This window comes from Oryza glaberrima, chromosome 1 (assembly GCF_000147395.1).
Source record: "Oryza glaberrima chromosome 1, OglaRS2, whole genome shotgun sequence".
NCBI lineage: Eukaryota > Viridiplantae > Streptophyta > Magnoliopsida > Poales > Poaceae > Oryza > Oryza glaberrima.
The window spans coordinates 26,834,375-26,858,255 of NC_068326.1; the positions used below are offsets into that span (position 1 = coordinate 26,834,375).

A 23,881-nucleotide genomic window follows, 5' to 3' on the forward strand; every position below is an offset into this window, starting at 1 on the left:
AGAAAGGGAATGTCTTTTGGCCACCGCGCCGCGCGCCGCATCGGTCGCCCCGCCGCCGGGACGGCGCGCGCGGCATGCAGCCCAACCGAAGCAGCCGCTGCACGCGGCCGCGCAGCACGTACGAGTACACCGGTACACGCTGCTCGCCTGACTGCGTGCGTGCGTGTGCGGCCATTCGCGCGCTCCTGCGCTCCTGCGCTAGCTGCGACCTGAGGCCCGAAAGCGTCGTCCCCCTGCAAAAAGCGCGTGCTGCTGATGCCAGCCGCTGCACCGCGGCTAGGGGCATTCTCGGTTTCTCTCTCATGGCGGATAGGCGCACACTGCTCAAAGAATTTTGATTCCGGGACACGAAAGGGAAAGCGAAAACACGCAGGAATAAACGGAACAAGGCCGGCCCGCACGGCGGCACGGCACACGCAAAAGCTACTACCGCGGCTACAGAATGTGTCTGTGTGTGTGTGTGTGTGTGACTGTGAACAACCCCCACATTACAAAAGTAGTAAGAAAAAACATAGGGAAAATATGAGAAAACAGGGCACGTTTCGGACCAGACACTGAAAAACATAGGAAACCTCAGTTGTAACTCAATTTTCTAATTTAAGTATACTGTTTCTACATGGAAACATGTGGAAAATACCTAAGGATTGTGTAACACTGTTGTGCTGACCATATCCTCCGTTCGATCACAGTTCGTCCACTGTTCCTCTGCTGTGTTCGTCAACTTTTTCTTTCTTTGGTCCAAGCAAGGCAAGAGGCCGGAGGAGGAGACCAAGCTCGTGTGAGATAGAAAAAGGATGTGTCCGGATTCGGGATTCCCATGACTAGCTTATTAGCTTGGGCTCCTTAATCATGGAGTGTTTGCCATGATTCTACTATTATTCTAGCTACATCATGCACCGTTGCATGAGTATTGACTAGTAGTACTACTTCACCGACCTGCAGCTTTTACTGACGACGAAGGCTGTGAAATGTGAATGATAGTAGATCCATGCATGCATGCAGAACTGCAAAGTGCCTAGGGTTTTCCCCTGCTCGTTGCATGCAGTGCATCGATGGTCATTTGCAAGGAGGAAAGGGGTGCTTAGCAAAAGGCCCTTTCCGTGTTAATTTAATCCCAAACTTTTTATCATCAGCATGCAGAAAGCCTGCCCCATCATACAGATATATAGATAAGATAAAAAGAAGGGATATTTATTCATAGATAGATGGATAGAGAGGCATAGTATAGCATCTAGCTAAGAAGATAGCTCCTCTTTGGTCTAAAAAAGTATATAAGCCTTTACATCTCTATTTCTCTTTTGCACTTGGAATAATTGAGATTTCGTTGCGTTGACACAAAAGCTGAGAGGAAAAGCGTTTTATCATGCCCAAAATCGGAAGCACAAAGATTCACCACTACTGCACAAGCATGAACAGCCCAAGATTTGCAGCCTCATGACATGATGCACCCAATGATACATATATGGAGAGATCGAATCAGCTACAGTAGCTTAGTAAGTGACAGCACAATTGACACACTTGCATGCGCATTATCGAGTTATATATGAACAGCTCAATTAGCACTTCGTCCCTGAAACCTTAGGTTGATTAAGAACGACAATCGATTCACTTAATTATACTCTAACACAGTAACTCTAAAAATGGAGGCGGGGTAAACATATGTGAAATAGAAACGAAGCTTAAGGACGGTTAATTAATTATATTATCTTATATATAGTGCCTCGTTGCGCAACAACCATACAAATCTGAATATCCATGTACTAGTTACTCGATCCACGTCTATATACTTTCGAGTGGCGATAAACTCACTCAGTTCATGCATAAATAAATTAAGAAAAAAAAGAAAGCTAAAAATCTTCACTCGCAAATTGCTCGTCCAGGCCACTCTTTTCCATTATTGAACCACATGTTTTCCTTTATCAGATGGCACCCGTTTTTTTTTTTTTTAACGAACCATCAGATGGCCCCTTTAATTTGATGTAACTTCTCACTCCATGCAGCTGATCCGCCAGCGGAAGATTATAAATCTAAATCTTGCACAAGAACATGACCACGAACTAAATCAGCATGCGCTCCACCACTAATTAAGACTCCAATTATGTGCCGTGTGTACGTACACTGATCACCACCAAGCCTAGAAACAGTAGAAAACAGCAGCATGTTACTACATGTATATAGACGACGAGACCACGCGTACGTTGTGCGTATCAAGTACTTGTGCTAGCCACAGTGCTCCAACAGTTTCGTTGCATTTCCAGCATTAGAATTTGCGTAGCCAGCTGAAATGGTGTTGTTATTTGCTGCGAATCCGAGGAATCCATGGTGATTATTGCTGCTGTTGATGTTGCCGCTGTAATACTGCTGCGGTAACTTGGACGTGGTGGTGGTGGTGCCTAGGGTTTCCAGCTTTTGGACCTGGGACTTGAGGAACTTGAGGTAGCTGGCCGCCTCGTCGAGCATGGACGCCGTGTCCATCTTGTTGCCGCCGGGGACCAGCTTCTGCAGGACGCGGAGGCGGTCGCTGACGCGCTCCCGCCGGAGACGCGCCGCCACCGTCTGCGGGTCGCTCGAGATGCGCACGTTCTTGCGGCGGGGCTTGTCGGCGGCGGCCTCCGTGCCGAGGTGGACGGGGCGCATGGCCGCCGCCCGGTAGATCATCTCCTTCACCTGCGCCATGGCTTCCATGTCAGGCTCGTACCCGGCGGTGGTGGCGCCCGCGTGGTGGTGGTGCGGCTGGTGGCCGAAGGTGATGCTTGTTGCTGACGTGGAAGCCCTCCGCTTCGCGGCGACGGCGCCGGTGGTGGGGCGTGGGCACGGCGCCAGCGGTGGCGCTGCGGCTGCGGCTGCTATGCCGGCGGGGTGGTGGTGGTCGTCGTATAGCTTTCGCTTGGGGTGGAGCGACTGTGTGGCTGCGGACATGGTGGACGTCGGCGACACCACCTCGGCGTCGTAGCCACCGCCGCCGCCGCTGTAGTTATTCGACTCGCCGGAGGAGATGTTGCCGCCGGTGGTGCCGCTGTAGCTGGACAGCATGGCGCCGTTCGACACGGCCCCGCCGTCGCTCCCGTCGCAGGCGGCGCCCCCGAGCTGATTCCGGGAGAAGGCGAGCGCCGCGTCGAGGAGGCCGTCGTCGTGCGCGCCGCCGGCGCCCTCGGCGACAGACGCAAACACGTCCCCCGAGCACAGCAACCCCAACGGGTCTCCAGCCACGGCGCCAAATCCCGAGGTACCCTGCAGACACCCGCCGCCGTCGCCGCCGCCGACGCCACCGTCGCACTGGAGCTGGGCGCCGAAGCACGCGCCCAGGAACGCGTCGTCCAGCTCGAACGGCCGCCCGCACCCCACCGAGCGCGGCAAGTAGATGTCGTCGTGGTGCATCAGCTGCCCGCCGCCGGCCCAGCCGAAGGTCTCCATCGCCGCGCCGCCGCAAGAATCACCAAACCACTGGCTTGTCTGTCTGGCTCACGGATTCTCGACGTACGACGACGCGACAAAACCGCGCACACTGCACGCAGAAAACGGAATTGAAGCGTGAGCGCTCCAGGGAATCCTCAGCCAAACGAATCACACGACCGATCAATCAGACACCGATCAAGACGAGCAATTAATCTCTCTAGATAATTACAAGAAGAGCGCGCGCATGCGTGATCGATGGAATTACAAATCCGTAATCAGCATCAAGAAACAGTGGCGCTGGTGAGCGGCATTGATGTTCAGACAGGGACGGGAGAGGAAGATGTCTCGAGCCTCATAATTACACTGTCCGTATCCGCTTCGCTCTACAGTTCATCTTATTACACCAAGAGCTAGTTAGATCTGATACACTGTTAGCGCAAATCAAAGCTAGTGTGTGGTCGATCTGCCAGCTTAACTGAACGAGCGGATGCTTATGTAACTTGCAGGCTGTGCGTTGCACATCTTTGTCGTTTGTTAACTGACACGCCCGGGCAACGACGTCAGTTATTCTGTTCCTACATAGTAGTGCTACTTAAATAGGTTGTTTCGAGAGTATGGATTACTTCTAATTAGGTAACTTCGAGCGTGAAATTCTGCATGCATGAAATCTCATGTCGAGAAAACTACTGTATCGAAATAGTATGCATATACAGGGAACAGGATATCTCCTCTGTTCATACCTACAGCTCGGTACGGATGGCTGATGGCGAGCCCCCAGAGACCAGAGTGAAACAACGGAAGGCAGCTTCGGCGCTTTGCCGGTCGGATCGGAGCGCGGCTTGAAATCAAGCTCAATGTTAACTCCGCCGGCCGGAGAGCACCTTCGACGACGGCGAGTCGGCGACCGGCCGGAGCCTCAAGAGGGCCAAAATTGATCTGAACACGCAACAGAAGTAGAGTTCAAGAACATATTAAACTAAAAGCTACAGATAGAAGAAGATTGTAGAGAGGTAGCTATCTATATAGTATTAGATCAGTACTACTTCTACATATTACTAGTGGTGTATATGCTGTTACACAGTGGTTAGCTAGCTAGCAATACACACATACATACATACAGCTGTATAATAGTAGAGCTACCTGTACGTACTGTCTTGCTGAGGCTGTGAGGCAGCAGGGCAGCAGAAGATTGATTGATTGATCAATCAGTCAGCTGTGGTTCCTGTGGTTCTTGTCCCAGCCAGGCGCCGGCCTTGCTTCCAGGAAGCTAGCTTGCTGCTTAGCTCTAATTGACCAAGCAACAAAGCAAGGGGCACAGCAGGGAGAGGAGAGAAGCTAGAGAGGAGGAGACAGTACAGATGATGTATCTGGGATGAGGGATATGATGGTCCTCATGTTCATGGCTTCTCCTACACCTGTGAGCTGTGTGAGAATATATAGAGCTAGTAACTGTCTCTCTCTCTCTCTCCCCCTCCCTCTTGAGAAAGAGCGAGAGAGTAGTAGACTAGTAGTAATGGAAGAAGGTTTCTCACTCTCTTTCTCTCTAGCTTTCTCTGTTCCTGTGGGGTTGCTCGCTAGTGAAAAAGACGATGATGAGTGGGCGACACATGAACTTGCATGCACAGCTGACGCGCTCTCATAAATACTACTAGCTCGTCCAAATCTGTAATCGCCTTGTAATATCTAAATACTAAAATAGAGGAGTATATGTATAGTCATATATTTTTTATAACAGTTCCATTGTTAGATTCTGTCATTAACAGATGTCCCATTTTTCTTATGATTAAGCAGGGAGTCTTATTATCTTATATATATTAGACGCAGAAGATAGGATAACTTTAAAAATTCAATGATCAAAGGTTCAAAGATCGTCTCCTCTCTGAAAGCAGAATGCTCCTAATAATAGCTTAGATTGGGCAAAAGGTTTCGGCTTCCTTTGGTCTCTGGTGTAAAGCTTGGCTCCTGCTTGTTTCTGGGGTTATGCATAATACTATAGCCTTTTTTGCCTTTGGCTGCAGACTGAAGAGTCATCAGAAGGGTAAAGGGCTCCTTGACTGCCACACTCTTCTGTCTATTTCATCAGTTACACTTTTGGTTACTTGCTTTAAGCCCATTTGTGCATGAGGAAATTAACAAGGAGAGAAGTCTAGCCATCTATACTTGTCTACTTCACTTGTTTGCACTTGGTTACATTAGGAGAATCACATGAAAAATGGTTGCTTCTTTCTTGGACATTTGATTCTCTTGCCTATAACAGAAGCACTGATTCAGTGGAAGCAGTATGAGGTAAACCGTGTAAAGCAACAAGCTTTACTGAAAATCTCCAGCGATATGAAACAGTAGGTCTGTAGATGAAGCTTTCAGCAGAGCAAGATGACAAAAAAAATGCTACAGCAGGGGTGCTGAAGTGGATGCAAAATTGGTACTGAAGAAGTAAAGATAAACTGACAAAACAATGACGACAACCAAGGAGCCAAAGAGGGGAAAACAAAGACCAAAACTACAGAGAGGGGAAATTAATGCACATAATATATTTTTCCTTGATTTTTTTTCTATGGTTCGGAACGAGATAGAGGAGACCACATCAAATCTGTATATGATAGGGTGATGTAGAGGACCACATCGATGATGATAGGCAACCAATTTTACAAGATTAGTTCAGAGTTTGATTACATATATTTTACAAGATGCAGGTTATAGCCCAAAAAACAGTACAAAGCAGTGACCAAAAGCTAGTCGTCTTTCTGAGTTACTAGTAATTTTCTTATGCATATGCACGCTACGATTTGGCTCATGTTTACTTGATCTAAAATAAACTTGCAACTAATAAACAGTATACATGTAGAGGCTAAACAACAGCGGAGAAGATCCGAATCTTTGTTTCCTGGGAGATACTTGCGCATGAAAAAACTCACCAAAGCAAGTAATTCAACTCGCTAGATGACATGAATTTGTCCTGTTGTACTATCTACTCTATCTTTTTTATTAGGAGGCACATGACTTTGTCTTCACATGCTTAACATCATTGCCACCTAACCATAAATTCAGTCAGATAGCTACTTAACAGGCATATATTTCACCTTTATTGTTTAGAAGCAACAAAAAATAATTAGTGTTTTTCTTAGAATCTATATGATGTTATTAATTTGAAGCTATAGCTTAGTCTGTAAAATGTTTTCCACATATTATGTACAAAAAATAATAGATAAAAAACAGCAAATATATTGTTGCACATGCATTTTTGCTGTTATATGCTTCTGGTAGAAACTTACTTATCTAATTACTTCGGCATTATACTAGAAAGTAAATAGCAAAAACACAGCCAACAAACTATCTTGTAGAGACATTTCTCTAAGTAGCAAAATGCCAATGCTTTGCTATGAGTAAAATAAAATATATAATAATATGTCATAGACAACATTTTTTTTATCAAATATGCTAGTATTCTTTGTTTGCTTATTTGAATATATTGTGTCCACTTGATTCAAACAAATATTAGACTATTACATAACATCAAAAAAATATCAGGGACTAATTTAGAAAAAGTTCAAAAGTAGTGGTGGTACAGATACTATAGAGACACTTTTTAACTGTCTCTACAATACTATAGAGACATTTTCAAAAATACCTTATAAATATCCTATAGTGAATTATCTCTATAAATGAAGAGGCATTTTACAGAATGTATCTATGCCAACTGTAGCAAACCAATGTGACTTCCTTTGCACTTACGAATCCTTAAACTCCAGACCTCTTAAATATACCATTTCCAACTTGAATGGTCTAATTATCTCAACCTCATATTATTACTTATACATATGTCCTCCATGTTACTTTTATCTAGTTAATTAGCATAGATTAAAATTCTTATAAGTGCCTCTATAAAGATTAGAATGTCTAAAAAAATACCTTTATATACCATGCAAATTTGAAAGTACTAAAAAGTGCATCTACAAAATAAATTTAATAAATTGTGATAAAAGTGTCGAGAGATTAATTAAAAGTGTTTTAGGCAATATTTGCAGTGCCTCTAAAAATTATCTCTACACTTTAGAACTATTGATTTTAAATTCTTTTTAAAAATTAGCTCTACAAAATCGTATCTACATGAGGTTTTGTTGTAGTCACACGGAGTTCTTCAAACATTAATTTTATATACAAATTGCGTGTGATCCATTGATTAGTTCGTCGATTAGACATTTCATCGTATCAGCTAGCTAGTAGCTAGCTTTAATTTATAATATGTTTATCTTACTACCTGTTGAACTATACGCGCCAAGCCGGCCAAGCCGCCGATTAATACGCATTAGAACAAGTTTAATAACATAGGCAACAACTAACTTTAAATCATCTATAACCAATTCATACAATAGTTGCTTACTACACTATTAATAAATGATCCCACCTATCATACACATTACGTATTAGAGTTCGTGCTGCAGTTGGCTGCTCCTCACTCTCTTCTTTTATCTCTTTAAAATTTTAAAATATGTTTATAGCTAGCTTATAGTCCGTTATTGTACCTGCTCTTATCCAGCTTCCTTAATAAATACTATAAACAACTCCATACAGATTTTAATCCTTAAAAAAAAACTCCCTTATGGTGGATGCTACAACCTGGTGAAGTATTATTCCGTATTCTTCCTGCAGATCTGTTTTAATATTATTTGTAATCCCTAGATAGCTCTGTACAATTTCCTGTTTTTGACGAAAAGATCCGTCGTTGATTAGATGAATTGTGTCATCGTGCATTATCATATATCGTAATGAAAATTCGTGTTAAATAAAAAACTATGCAGACCAATCTATTGTTTCATTTTATTTTTTAATTAAAAAATCTTAAACTTAGAATTAATAAATATAAATAAAATACCTACCTATTCTAGACTCTCACAATTAGTATTTTATTGCGAAGCGAGCGTCACTCAACTGGATAGGTTTCTTGGGTGGAACCAACCCATCCGATTTCAAATTCTAGATTTGACGTAGGTGTTTGTATTTACGACTAATTGTGGATGTGCATGCCCAGTCTTCCGAAGATCCTTATAGGGGTGAGTATGCGCGTATTGTGAGCGTCTACGTTTGTGCTATATTTTTTTAAAAATAGTATGTTAATAAAAACTAAACAACTGATGCACACTCTTTCAATCTAAGTTTTTAAAAATTTTAAAAATAACCATTATATATATATATATATAAACATATAATCAAAATTTCAGTATTCAGAATAATACTGATAATAGTTCGTGCAACACAATCATTTAGCAACTAGGATATATGCAATTATGCATGCTATAGTATTCAGAATAACACTGATAATAATTATTCGTGCAACACAATCATTTGGCAACTAGGATATATGTAATTATGCATGCTATTGCTCTGTAACACAGTGAACATAATATCTTCTTTCTATAAAGTTAATGTCTACTAAACACCTAAATCTCAACATGCAAGCTTAGTATTTATTAGCACTCTCAAAACCTACATGCAAGCATGCCACATCAACCTGTTAGGTACATAAGCTCAAAATGCAAGCATATAATAATTATATCTACAATTTATTACATTCTAAAACTAAACATACACGTGCTAAATCATTATTCTTAATTCGTTTACGTAATATTTTAATCCAAATCATTTTGTCATTTCTCCATTATCTAACATATATCCCGCAAAAAAGTGTGGGGCATAATCTAGGTATATATATATATACTAGTTGCCAAATGATTGTGTTGCACTAACTATTATCATTGTTATTCTGAATACTAGTACTGTTATACTAGTAGTACTGTTATACTAGGATGTGTCATATACACTCAAAATCTCTTGTATTATGGAACGGAGGGAGTAGCCTCCTAGTTCTAGTATTTTCCTCCTGAATAACGTCGACGTGTGCATATCGTACTTGCAATTTTGTTCCCGTAAAAATTAAAATTAATCGCAACTGACTAAACGTAGGTCCAACCACTCAAGTTAACCGTCGACTTCTCCTGGTTCTCCATTTTGCTTCTCTGCAAGTGGCGCGCATATATTATACTACGTATATCCCTGATCTCTTTCTCTCTAACGTCGAGGCCGATTTTGCATCTGCAAGTGGCCATCGAGGTCGTTGCACACATTGCATGTAGAGTATATCATTGCACAACTATGTCACGCCTCCCGTCGATCTCCCAGCTGCCAAAAAGTAATGAAAAAAAATCCCCTCTAATTTTAAAGTTGTTATAAATATTGTTTACTTTAACCGTTACGTTTGATCATTCATTTTATGAAAAGTACGAATTACCCCCAACTATACATACCGGACGAATTACCCCCCTCGACCCAATCCGCGGTGGTTTTGGTCTATGTGTACGTGCAGTCCAGTCAGCATTCTATTTTTAAAAAATTGTGGGACCCACCTGTCATACACTACTCTCTCTCTCTCACTCTTCCTCTCTCTCTCACCGTCTCACGGCGAGCAAGGCAGGGAGTGAGCGAGGCGGAGGCAGCGCGGGGGCGGGCGGTGGGCGGCGGCGCGAGATGAGGAGGCGGCGCGCGGAGGCGGGCGGTGGGCGGCGGCGCGAGATGAGGAGGCGGCGCGCGGAGGCGGGCGGTGGGCGGCGGCGCAAGACGAGGAGGCGGCGACGCGAGACGAGGCGGCGGCGGCAGCGGCGGCGCAAGCGAGGCAATGGCGTGAGCGAGGCCGAGGCGGCACGCGGGGGCGGGCGGTGAGCGGCGGCGCGAGACGAGGCGGAGGCGGCGTGCGATGGGCGGCGGCGCGAGCGAGGCGGAGGCGGCGGGCGGGGGTGGGCGGTGGGCGGCAGCGCGAGTGAGGCGGCAGGCGGGGGTGGGTGGTGGGCGGTGGCACGAGCGAGTGAGGCGGAGGCAGCGGGCGGGGACGAGCGGTAGGCGACGGCGCGAGATGAGGAGGCAGCGCGCGGGGGTGGGCGGTGGGCGGCAGTGCAAGCGAGGTAGTGGCGCGAGCGAGGCGGAGGCGGTGGGCGGAGGCGGCGGGCGGTAGGCGGCGGCGCGAGATGAGGAGGCGGTCGCGCGAGACGAGGCAGCGGGGCATAAGGGTGATCTCCCGCGTCCTGTCCCGCGCCAGCTGCCGCCTCCGCCTCAGGTACTCATCACCGACGGCGTCGTCCTGGTCCGCCGGTCCGCCACTGCAGCCGCTGGCGATGGCCGCGATGCCGACGGGAACGAGTCCGACGCCACTCCCGCCATTGCCACGTTCGCTGGGGTGTGGAGGTCGAGCCGCTCTAGCGCCGGCCAGGCGGCCACGCCGCCGTCCTCGCCGCCACCGTCCGTGTGCCCCGTCTGCCGCCGTGCGTGTGACAGAGAGAGAGGGGAAGAGTGAGAGAGAGAGAGAGTGAGAGAAGAGAGAGAGAGGGGAAGAGAGAATGGAATAGGAGTATGACAGGTGGATCCCATATTTTTTTTATAAATAGAATGTTGACTGGACTACCACGCGTACGCCACGTAGACCAAAACCACCGTGGATTGGGTAAGGGGGGTAATTCGTCCGGTTTGCATAGTTGAGGGTGAAGAATGTCCGGTTTTGTGGTTCAGAGGGGTAATTCGGACGGGGGTAATTCGTATTTTTTATAAATAAAAAAATATATTATCTTGTTTGAATAAAATAATTTGCAACAAAATAAATAATGATACTTGCCATGTTTCTTGAGTAATAAGAATGGTAAAACGACATGTCCAAAAACCAAACGCCATTATATATTTTAGGAAAAAGTACGAATTAACCCCCCCCCCCGAACTATCGCGGTTGACCGAATTACCCCCTAAACCTAAAAACCAGACATCGCTCACCCTAAACTTTCAATACCGGACGAATTATCCCCCTCGACTCAATACATGGTGGTTTTGTCCTACATGGCGTACGCATGGCACTACAGTCAGCATTTTCTTTTTTTAGTGGTAGGGCCCACCTACTCTCGCCCCTCCTCTTTCTCCTCTCTCTCTCTCTATCTATCTCTCTCTCGTGTGAGCGGAGGCCGGAGGCGGCTGCGGGCGGCAGCTGCACGAGCGGAGGCGTCTGTGGCGGCGACTACCGGTGCTTGCTGGGTGAGCGGCAGCGGGCGCGGCTGGGCGACGTGGCAGAGCTAGAGCGCGCGCTGGAGGTGGTCGAGACGGAGTCCGCGAGGGCGCACGTGGAGTTGGAGCTCGACCGCGCAAGGAGGTGGACGACGACACCGCCTCGTGCCCCACCGTGCCCGTGGTGTGACTGATGTATGACGAGGTGGTGGAGGCGACGACCGTGCTGCCGCTCCCAGTGGTGCGCGAGGGCGATGTTGCCCGCAGTGGCTTTCTGGCCGCCAGCCGCTTGCCTCTCCACCACACCCACCGCGCCCCCGCCACGCCCATCGCCGGCCACCAACTCGGCGCTCCACATTTGAGACATAGAGAGATTGATAGGAAGAGGGGAAGAGAGAGAGAGAGATTGAGAGGGAGAGGAAGAGGAAGAGGGGAAGAGAGAGAGAGGTGGGAGAGTATGATAGGTGGGCCCCACCTTTTTTAAAAAAATACAGATTAGATTGCCACGCGCACGTCACGTAGGACAGTGCCTCTTTGGATTGGGTCGAGGGGGGTTATTCGTCTGGTAGATAGTTTAGCGTATAAAATATCCGGTTTTGTGGTTCCGTGGGATAATTCATACTGTCGTCATAGTTCGGGGGGTATAATTTATACGTTTTCCTATATTTTAATCAAAAGATTTATTAGAATAGGTGTCGAATATACTAGTCTTTAGTCTTGCTAGGAGTTAGAATAGGTGTAGGATAGAGGTAGAGTCGGACTATGTTGGCTTTTTCTTAAATAGAGAGGGTAGCGTAACAATGTAATCATGGTAACTACATGTAGTATAGATATACAAGAAGATGATGACGGCGAGGCCATATACTAGCGGCTAGGTGTTGTATTGATTGAGGATGAGAGCCCATAATTAAAGCCTCGAAGGTACAGATTTTGGCTAAACTTTGTTAACAAAATCAATGGCTGAAATGATCAAGGAGGTTAGTCATTGTTCCGCTATATTTAGTAGTAACTTTTAGAACAAGTGAGGAGGCTAGTCGTTGTTCTGCTATATTGTCTAACTTTTATGGTAAGATTCTAACTCTATACTACTACTTATTGTTAGTGTTATTTTACCAGTAAAAAAACTTTGATCTAGTATATATCTACTTGGCGCATAAATTACATATAGCGTCCTAGTATAGAAACGGCTACGGCATTTATCTGCATCTCCTGGTTTTGAGATAAACCCCGTTATCTTTCACATCAGTCTAATAAATAATCCACTGTTTCAAGGAGCGCATATGTATCCTGGCCTATGATGCTTTTGCCTCTGATATGATCCGTGTGTGTTGTTAAGTCAAAATGATCTATATCGATCCATCCTCTTCCCATCACTCTCGTTCTCTCGACATAAGACGACTTAGTATTTAAATTTAGAGTACTTTTTACAATGGTCGCTACCGGAGAAACCTGCAATGGCTCATGCAGACGTGCGAAACTGAAAGCTGCTAGCCAGCTGCATGTGTACCCGATCAATATGATCATATCGATCGATATATACATGTTCCTTTCCGCAGATCGATCGAAAAACGTGCTATACGCCGATCGACAGGACAATAATTTGGCGAAAACAACCATCCATGTCGGCAGCAGCGTCTACTTCTGGCATGCTACGAAGTACGTACGAACTCTAGTTGTTATTTGTGAATACATCGACCATACTGTAATTAAATGTCAGATCCAACTAACTAAAAGTCTCAAACCAGAAATATGGGGACCTCTCATAGTCTCATATCATTAGCTCTTTGATTAAACACCGGTATATCATTAGCTTCAGGTGGGTTGTCACTGATATAGATGCAATATTCTCTAAGTTAGAGAACAAGATGTTTTTTAACAAGATTGGATTCGCCGGGTATCGCCCCCTCCACCCCGGGTATCGTCTTTGTCGGCGGGGTTTTGTCTCCAAATACCATACCCGCCTACGAAAATGGAACCCCTACGACGCCGAAAATGTGTTTTCTAGTAGTGGATGCTATATCATAAGAACAAGATTGAATTACCTCATAAATGTTTTTTTTAAGAAGAACAAGATGGTCCTTTAACAAGATTGGATGCTTATATATATCTGGCTCAACTGTTCATGTCTTTTAGACCTTTTTTTTTTGTTTTTGGTACTATAATTAAGCATGTGTACAATCAACATTGACTTATTTTTGTTTACGGAATAATCAAATTAGACACTTAATAGTGCTTGTTGTATGTTTGGTGTTGTAGTCCAGTTTAACATGAGTTTACACAATTAATTTTTGTGTCTAAAAGCAACGGCGCGGTACTGTAGAAACAGCGTCCTGTGCAAGATGTTCTTCTTTTTTTTTGAGAATTTCCTGTGCAAGATGTTGATCTGTCTTTTTGTACTCTGATGGATAAATGTTGCGGCTGGCAATTCAGATGATCGATCGGGACAGAATGACAATGCAACTTAATTACGCGTTTTTTTCCCTTCCAAGTCATTGCTATATGTGATTCTGATAGACTGTTCTCCTCTGTCTTGAAATTGACCACTGGGAATCTATGTTTTAAAATACAGTTAGGAAATTAATTAGGACGTAGTTATTACAATATATGCACTATTTAATACAAATTACAAGTAGTTAAGTGGATAAGCTTGAACGTGCATATTATTCATTTACTATATGATGTCTCACGTTTTACTGCATAATATATGAATTTGTGTATTTATTTTATAATTACATAGAAGATATGCACACACATTTCATACTCACACTTGTCTCCTAAAACATGTGAGTTTAATATTAAAACTGCACCTATTAGTGCCTCCTAATACACATTCAAAGAGATAAAAACCAGCAGCACTTTAGCCTCACTAAATTTTTATCAAAAGCACACCCGCATATGCGTAATATTTGTGTGCGCTAGAGATTGAATATGTTGCACCTATGACTCCTCGACCATACCGCTGACGCATCCCAGCAATTCTAAAATTTAAAATTAATAAAACTTATGAAGTTGTAGCCGTTTTGGACTCTCAAGTTTTTATCTATTTCATTCTTAAATTTAAAATAAACAATTAGTAAATATACCCTTCATTTAATCTAACACTCTATAATTAAGAAAACAAATATATTTATAATAAAAACCATTATCAATAACAATAATATTCCGTACAACCTATGAGTTGAAGACTTATACATTTATTCACACAAGTTATCCTCTTTCAATATAAATTTTGTGAGGCTACATATTTATTTTTGAGAAAATCCAACTAATGCCATTGCAAGAGCCCTATCTATCTATCTATCTATCTATCTATCTATCTATCTATATATATATATATATATATATATATATATATATATATATATATATATATATATATATATATATATATATATATATATATATATATATATATATATATATATATATATATATATATGAACACAACTTGTAGAAAATACAATCATACGAACCAATTTATCCTAGAAATGCCATCATCATAAAGGTTTCATCCATTCCACTCTGTTAACACCATCGTATTTTAACGGAGAAGAATGGATGAAAACATGAAGATGATAGCATTTATGGGATAAACTAACTTGTACGATGGTATTTTTTTTCAGACTGGCGGTCGTCGTCGGCAAAACATGGAACAGGGTGTTGTCAATTAATGGCATTTCTTATAATGTTTCTTTTTTTAGGATTTGTCTGTTTGAGCCTGTTTTAATTGGGTCAACCATGCTGGCTGTGTGTGTTGTGAGTTTCTAGCAGTGTTTTCCATGCAATAAAAAGGAATGAATCGATAAAAACTAACTTAGAGCAAGTATAATAGATAGCTATAAGAAGGTTGAATGTTGAGGTGGATGAGAAAGGAGAGGAGAGAGATGAGAATAGTGGCGGACATTCGTTTTGACCGAAAATTTTGGTCTCGGTATTCGGTCTTTCGGTCTTTTTGATCTTTGAAAAGTGAAGACCGAATTTCAACGAAAAATATCAGGACCGATAAATTCGGTTTCGGTCTCGGTCCTGACCGAAATTCAACAATATATTCATATATGCAAAGAAATAATGGAAATTTTCAACACAAAAATCACAAAAAAAAAATCGTAAGCACTTATGAGTAAAAACTCTTATTAGATTGCATGCCTAGAAGAAGTAGGGACGTGAAAATTAGAGTTTAATCCTATTAAACATAGTGGATTGTAGGTTGCATTTAGACTTTTTTGATAATTTGGTCTTTTCGTCTATTCGGTTAATCGAGGAGACTAACCGAATTGACCAAACAAAATTCGGTCTTTCACTGCCTAGGACCGAATTGATGACTGAATTTCTCGGTCTCGGTCTCAGTCTTTTTGGTTCGGTCTTTTTCTGCGCACCTCTAGATGAGAAGTAAGCTATAAACTTACAGCCGGTTTAGGCACATGAATCAAAAAAATATGTGAGACAAACAAGTAGACCATATATTTATAGTGAAGAGTTAACAACTATATGAGTGAGCTGAGAGATAGGTTATAAAGATTTATACAGAAAGCAGCTCGCTGTATTATTAGCCTTGCTCTTAGGTTGCGTTTGAGAGGACTTCTTGGCATGCAAAACGAAGCACATATTATTGCATGATTAATTAAGTATTAACTATTTTTTAAAAAATAGATTTATATGATTTTTCAAAACAATTTTCGTATATAATTTTTTTAAAAAAATACACTGTTTAGCAGTTTGAAAAGCGTGAAACGAGATATGTGGGTTGGGAAAACTGTGAGAATAACACAGCCTTAAAATGGCACGACACAACCAGAACTTTATTATCCTCCATTGAATGTCATTTCCCTAACAACTCCCTAAAGATCCGATCGATTTCCCGTGTTTAATTCCGGTTGCATGCTTCTCCCTGGCCAGATTCATCGATACATATCGGATATCGGTGCCTGCACGCGATCGCCGTAACAACTGGTCAAGAACCCTGTTAGCCATCGCGCCCGTGTGATCGAGCAGGCTTGCTCGATCTAACCTGGAGATGAACACACGCGGCCGGCCAATCGCAAGCTCCGTGATCGATCGATATATCGGCGCAATTAACCGACGTCGTCTCGACAGCGACGGAACGGTCGTACTCTCGATCGTGCCTACCGGATTCGATCAGATCGGTACGATTTATTGGAGCTATCTAATCTTTTGTCACGGATGTTGTACTACTAGTTCACGCTCTGGTCATCCCTGACCACCAATCTTCCCGCCGAAGTTGTAGTTAGTGACAATCAAAATCCACGCGCGACAAGTGTACGCACAAAAATATTTAAGGCGCGCATTGCGTGCAGCAGCAGACGGATGAGAGAGCTAAAAACACAAGTCTCTGACTGATCCCGTCTTGGTAGTGATCTGTCAACTGCGAGCAACAGTGCAAGAGGTACATTAGTATAGAGATATATATACTTGCATGTATGGCTGTATGCAATGAACAATGTGGACATGGAGATACACATCGATCGATCATTAGCTCACCTAAGACTAAGACTGTACTTGAGCCGCATATTATAATAAACCATCCATGTAATTTCGTACGATCGTGATTTGCTTAGCTAATTCCTCCTCCATATTTCTCGCGTTTACCGAACCGCGACAGCCTCGAGGTGCGCTTTTTGGCCTATATTCATCGCCCACAGGCGAGGAGAGAGTGGTTGTTTGGTGAGATCTTCGTGTATGTAAACTAATCACTTAATTAATTAGGGGTTGTTTCTTGTTCGTCTCGCGACAAAATAAGGGTTTTGTTACATGGTCTTGTCGTTTCTTCGTCCAGGATCTTGCAACATGGAATTGTTTGCGGGGAGAAAAGTTCGGAGAAGGAAGAGCTTCGCGGTGACCGATCTGGGAGATCGCCTATGGAGTTTGTTATTCGTGGTTGCAAATGTTTCAGGAGCCACTTGATCCCCTGCAGCTACGTGGCTTACCTAAGCTTCATGCGTCTATACGAGGATACAACATGGATGGATAACTATATACTACTAGCATATAGTACTATACTCACCATCAGTCACCTACTTGCACCAATTGTAATTGTTTTCCCATCCGCTCTCCGAGAAGCTAGATTGGCTGCGCGGACACTCGAGTTACAATCATTGCGCCTGTTTCGCCAACCAAACGGAGACGTACGAATCTGATAGAAAAACAAGACAAATTAAAAGAGACGTTTTATGGTGGTCCAATATTGCAAACTAACTTAAGCGTGCAAACTGCAAATAATCTCCATCGTTTAATTAAAAGCCCGTCGAGTCCATCCCACGACCGTTTCATCTTGTCTGGTTAGTTATCCCTCAGCTGAGCTGGGCCGGGCTGGGCGAGCCGTGCGCAGCACACGGTACAGCCTGACAAGTGACGACGGTGCGTGCGCGCGCGCGCGCGCCCCCAATTTAATCGGCATGGACGCGTGTGTGCCTGGCTTGCCTCCCCCACGCCCCCGCGCGCTGCCTGCCCCGGTCGCGCCCGGGGAGAGCTACGCGAGATGGGCCGTGCGTGCACGCGGGGGTCGCGCGCGGCAGCAGCAAAAGCCTGCAACGACACGTCCCTCTCGCGCCCCGGCCGCGGGCGCGCGCCTCGCCTGCAGGTCAGACCCCAATAATGGCACCCACCCCCCCCCCCGATCAGTTCGCCTCACCTGACCACACCCCCGCCCGCGCGCAAGCAGATGGGCTGGATCGATCGATCGATCGGCACCGGCTAAACTCCAGAGCCGTCGCTGTTCACGCACGCGCGGCTGCTCCGAGTCGACGCCGTCGCGGTCCTCGCTGCCCACAGAGGCGGGCGCGCACTCCTAGCGCTACCGGTTTGGCGGACGCGCGGAGAGAGAGCGAGCGTAAGTTCGTTGTCCAACCTGGTGCGGGGGAGGTGTTCGTGACTTGGTGAGTGACGGATGATGGATCGATCTGTCAGCATCGAGGTGTATCCGTGCCCGAGATGCGCGAACTGACGGGCCAACATCCACGTTAGCTAGCAATCTCGCGTTGACGCTGAGAGCACGTACGGTACAGCGCCGGCGCCTGAAATGCACGTACGAATACGTTGGATCTGACCATCCTGCTCGCCATGCCACTTCTTGTATGCACGCAGTTGACCTCTCTCGACTAGTAGTAGTTCTCCTTGCCTAGTAGGAACCCAGTAATTGTCTTGGACTGCCGATAGTAGTTGTTGACCCTGTGCGATGCTCAATATTGAGACGCACTGAAGAAGATGAACACGTCTAAATTATTGCTCCCTCGGCTCTAAAATAAGTGCAGTTTTAGCACTATTTATGTTCAACGTTTAACCGTTCGTTATTTGAAAAAGGATTATGATTAGTATTTTTATTCTTATTAGATGATAAAACCTGGATAGTACTTTATGTGTGACTAATGTTTTTAATATTTTTTATAAATTTTTTAAATAAGACAGATGGTTAAAATGCTGAGCACGTATAATTATGGCTGTACTTATTTTGGGACGGAGGTAGTAGGATGGAGAGAGTACTAACTTCAGACTACAGTCCCAGTGTACCACTACGCAAGCATATGCTCTGCTGTACGGTGCCAGTAACCATCACCATTATTGGATAGGAGAATGGAGCATCATTTACCGGTTCATGTGCTAGCTGGTCTCTCTTGTGTATATGCAACACGCGTCCTCTGCCGACCTCTCCTAATAAACACCGGGGGTCGAGTTTTTCTTTTCCATCTTCTGTCAGCGAACAGGAGCACTGCATCTTGATTCTTCACTCTTCAGGACATGTGCAAATGTGCAATAGCGATCTATCGAGGCCGGCCGCCGGGGCGGTGCAATAACAGGGACATCGATCTTTGACGAATTTAAGGTGACGCGCTACTAGCTAGCAGCTTCGATACGTACGTAGGGGATCCATGTCCCACAGCATACAGCACATCTGCATGCATATTTTTACTGTCACAGCAGCACAGCTTTGTGACTTGTACTTCTTTCTTCCAATTACTACTGTACATGACATACTTCTCTTGCTCGGTGAAACCAATAGGTTCAAAACTAAACATGTTCAGGTATACATATCCCCGCTGCTAGTTATTTTACAATCACCACCATCCCTATATCTACATACCTCAATGTATGCACTTCCTGATGCTAATTAGTGTAGAAAATCTCACGGTACCCATTGTTAAGGACCGAAAGGAACCTGTGAGCAATGAATGATGCGTGGCACAAAGGCCATATATATGACCAGATCATCGGAAACGATATATAAGTATATCGCATCGCACAATCAATAATGGTATATACTCCTATCTACCCAATTAAACGAGCTACAGTTGTAAGGTGGTCCAAACGACCTTACACACACTTGTAAGTTTGTAACAGTTCGCGTGAAAGATTAGCCACCTAAGCCGTGCTGGCCAGCTACCTAGCAGCGCATCGACCACCTTCGCCTTCAGATGGCCGGCGGACGCACGCGCGGACGCGCTAACGATCTCATGGGACAGCGCAAGTGTGTGCAACGCCGCTCCGGCCCCCGGGTCCCCCGGGCCCCGGTCGACTGCAGGGCAGCGCGAGGCGGACGCGTGGACCGATCTTTACAGCGGGTTCGGCCGTGTGATCGTGCGTGATCGGTCGTGCTCCGAAAGCGATCGAGCGCGCGAGCCGGGCCGCTGTCACCGCGCCGACGCGCGCGAGCGGCGGCCGGTGTGGGCGGGCGGCGTTGCGGGCTGCGCCGATCCACAGCTCGGTCACGGTGCTCGATTACCACGTAGGCCGTAGCTTAGCGTCGGTTTGAGTCGCGACACCCGCGCGCCCCCAGAGCCAGAGGCGATCAGGAACCGGAAGTTGTCGAGATCCTGGGGCCGGAAGCCCCGGAAGCCCGGAAGGAATACGTGGATCGCTTGACCTTCCGTGGGCCTTATATGGGCTTGGAAATGGGCCATCCAGATACAGGTAGCATCAGAGAATTAGACGTACGGCCTTTGGTAACTGAAAGGGGCAGATAGCTGTGGTCTATTATTATTAGTTGTGCATCCTCTAAAACATTTTTTCTAGACCCCTTTCATTCCTAAAATTTGAAAGTTTTAGTTAGAAAAGTCAGAAATGCTATACAAGAGTATCTCGTCCTCGCTATTTCGGACGGAAAACATCTCCTCCAACCAGGGGCGGATCCAGCACGGAGGCGGCGGGGTCTCGAGCCCCCACTACTGCCGTGAGTACTATGAGAAATCCCACAAAGTTCGCTATTTTTTTTGCTATATGTAAATAGGAAGAGGGGCTGTAGTTTTATCTAGTTTATTCAGACCCCCTGCTATCTCTTTCTAGATCTGCCACTGTCTCCAACCCGTGTTCCGTGTCTAAACCTTGTTGTCACCACATCAAACATTTTCCCCTTTCCCCCAAAATTAAATCCTCCAGTGACCCTTTCTCCATCGCCATTGCAGTGACTTGGGAGTTGCCAATTCAAGCCATGGAAAATTCGATTTAGCCTCAATATTGCATCTCGGTATGTCTTGGTTGTGTCAATTTATGGGTTCTTTGTCTTGGATTTGGTTGGATTTTGTTTTGTGTAACCTGTTTTTAATGTTCCATGGTTTCATGACGGTGTGGGTTGAGGAGCTAGCTTGCTCCAGCCATGTTGAAAAATCTAGAACTTCTTGTGACAAAACTATGTACTTTCGTGCAGTGTTGTGAAGCCTTCCTACGCGAGGTGGGAGCTCATCGCCGGAGAGGGAGGTGGCCAGGTGGGGGAAGGAAGGGGGCCTTGCTGGAGAAGGGTTCCACATTGTTGGGGAGCACGCCGTCATCACTGCAGAAGAGATTGAGGGGGAAGAGAGAAAGGATATTGACCTGGTATTGATAGAGTATAGGCTGGTATCGACAAGCATCAGGCATGATACCGATAAGTATCAACTGATACCAGTGAGGTATTAGAGTCTGATACTTGCTCGATATCATACCATTCGGACAAGATCCCATGATATAGCGGCTCCCTTAAAAGAATTTTCCAATAAACCCTTAATCATTTACTTAAGAATGAGTTTATTTTCCCATGAATGTCACTCTCCATAGGTCAAGCGCGGTGCTCGCTCCCATTCAATCGTGCGCGGGTTTGGGGGGGAGGAGGAGGAGGAGGCAATCACTTGACACGTGACCGATCAAGCAATGTGGGATAATGGAGAGAATAATGATTTTTATTGTTAGCTTGTGGTGGCCCACAATTTTATTTTAGGGGTCTAAGTTTTAGGCTATTTGTTAAAGATAGACATATTATTAAAATCATAAATGATCATTACAAAGTCCTAGAATGAGATTTTTGGGATTGGAATTTAATTAGGAGAACCATTAGCCATGCTCTTAGGTCTTTTGGAACACGGATGGAGTTGTGCAGTGATAGGAAACTCACGGGATTAGGATATCACATCTTGTAAATTCTTATACAAGTTAAAAACATATAAAAAAAATCTAAAGCAGTTGGTTGGATTGCACACACGGAAACCACATGAATTCAAAATGCATGAAGACAAAACATGAAATCCAGACATATATCTTGAATCTGTTTAATGTTTTCATATGGAACTTGTAAGATGTTTAACGTTATCAAACTTGAGTTGTTTAATCTAATATAGTAGATATTAAAGACCTACTCGGATATATGAGATTCATCTTCACGAGTGTTATGAGGATATAGTGGGCTTATGTATATATAAGTTGAGGCCCTGAGTCTAACAGACATGTTATGTCAAAGCAGGTTTATCCAAGTGGCTACAAACAATCAAAAAGCTCTTATCGACTATACCTTGTTGCTAGAGGAGTTGTCAACATCAACCTAAGCCATAGCCAGCCATACAAACAGCTAGGGTTTTATCCCATCTCATATTTCTAACATAGATCTTATACTCATATACATCTAGACATAAAAACCAAACGAACATAGGGTTATTACTATTCAAATGGCCTAAATATGTAAAACAAAAATTGTGCACATAAGGGTTTAGATCCTTGGTTCCATACAAACTACGTATAAACTACCTAAGTATACCGTAGATTGTTGATTAACTAATCGACGACGATGTCTCATTACACTCATATTTTATCTCTCATGCTATATTTTTCTTACCATTTGATGATGGTCAACCCATCTTCTTTTGGAACTATCTATGGTCATTCACGCTGATGTCAAATAAATATATTCCACATTTTTGCAATGTCATATATACATTTTGATCTAAGTACTAAAATAAAATTTATACATGGAATATTTCTCTATCTATGCTAGTGGTCTTAGAAACCAGTATCCACGTGATGTATATAGATGATCCGCTTTTTTCTACCTCTGCCTCGAAAATTTCACATGAGAATAAGGTTAAGTTATTAGTTCTCCATTTCTTTTGGCAAGCTCTATGATGTATATATTTGGTCTCTGCATGTTACATCTAACGGGTGTAATATATTTAGATGAGTCATTAAAATCACGCCTCTATGATGAATAATTATTTTATATACATCAATCAATTATTGTCATGCTGGCAGGTTCCTCACCTGCTGATTGGTCTATTATGCAACATTTTTTTTACAGGTGTCAGCACATTGCACATCATGTGCGCATCGCACATTCGCGTGCCTTCCAACTTGCTAGTCACATCCATGTGCCGCATGCGTGCGTACCTTTGCAGCAGGCTTCAACCACACTTTTAGTGTGGGTTGCTTGGATGTGTTGGGCTAGGCTGGTGATTATAACATATGAGTGGCTCATAACCTAAAAATAAATGTTCTCTTTGACCCTTTTAAGACATTGTTCTCTTATTTTCTAACAATACTCCATCCGTCGCAATATATAAGAGATTTTATGTGGATATGACGCGTCCTAATACTACGAATATGAACAAAGAGCATGTCCAGATTCGTAGTACTAAAATATCATCCATCCAAAACCACTTATATTTTACTACGGAGGGAGTACGTACTAATATCTGTGAAATTTTTGTTTGGAAAAAAAAATGATGACATCGATACAATATATATAAAGTGTATTTGTATTCTTTTTTTTCCTCGCTTTGTATATGAAGGTTCAGGCTTGAAGTTTCTTTTAAGTACTGCATGTGCCAAACTATATTTTGTTTTCTGCAACTTGAAGATAATTCCTGAGGTTTATGAAATTTACTGTTGTTAGTATTAAATGGTCCGACACCTGCGGAAAAAAAAAAGACCCATTTCGTCCATGCATTGATACTAAACAATCCAACAATAGCCATTATCACCACCGAATATTTTGTTTATCAGCTTTCTACAAAAGCACAAAGATAGGTCAAAGGCAAGAATATATCAATTATAGGGTTTAATATGGAGCGCAAATTTGTTTGATAAATTTTAGGTGAAAATTTGTACTTTCCTAATGCAATTTTTCTGTCGGTATAAGACTCGAGCCGAAATTGCTGCACAACTGACTTTACCCTTATTAAAAGATATCGGGCTAAAAGGA

The 23,881-nt window shown here is 44.0% G+C and overlaps 1 protein-coding gene across 3 annotated transcripts; it reads right to left on the reverse strand.

Moving 5' to 3' along the window:
* Positions 1–1,689: 1,689 nt before the first annotated feature.
* On the reverse strand, positions 1,690–4,917 carry LOC127767542 (transcription factor LATE FLOWERING-like). 3 transcript variants are annotated; one of them, XM_052292923.1, is made up of 3 exons: positions 4,547–4,917; positions 4,137–4,332; positions 1,690–3,505 (listed from the first exon to the last, which is right to left on the reverse strand). In XM_052292923.1, the coding sequence occupies exon 3, from the start codon at positions 3,412–3,414 to the stop codon at positions 2,221–2,223; it is 1,194 nt and encodes a 397-aa protein (XP_052148883.1). In that variant the 5' UTR covers positions 3,415–3,505; positions 4,137–4,332; positions 4,547–4,917; the 3' UTR covers positions 1,690–2,220. The 3 variants fall into 3 exon arrangements, 2 of the variants coding, with proteins under 2 accessions (XP_052148883.1, XP_052148875.1); XM_052292915.1 differs by having other exon boundaries at positions 4,537–4,913; XR_008016483.1 differs by lacking the exon at positions 1,690–3,505 and adding an exon at positions 3,512–3,971 and having other exon boundaries at positions 4,537–4,907.
* Positions 4,918–23,881: the final 18,964 nt, after the last annotated feature.

Bases quoted from the DNA above. Each gene is read 5' to 3' on its own strand.
- LOC127767542 (XM_052292923.1), bottom strand. From the start codon at position 3,414: ATGGAGACCTTCGGCTGGGCCGGCGGCGGGCAGCTGATGCACCACGAC.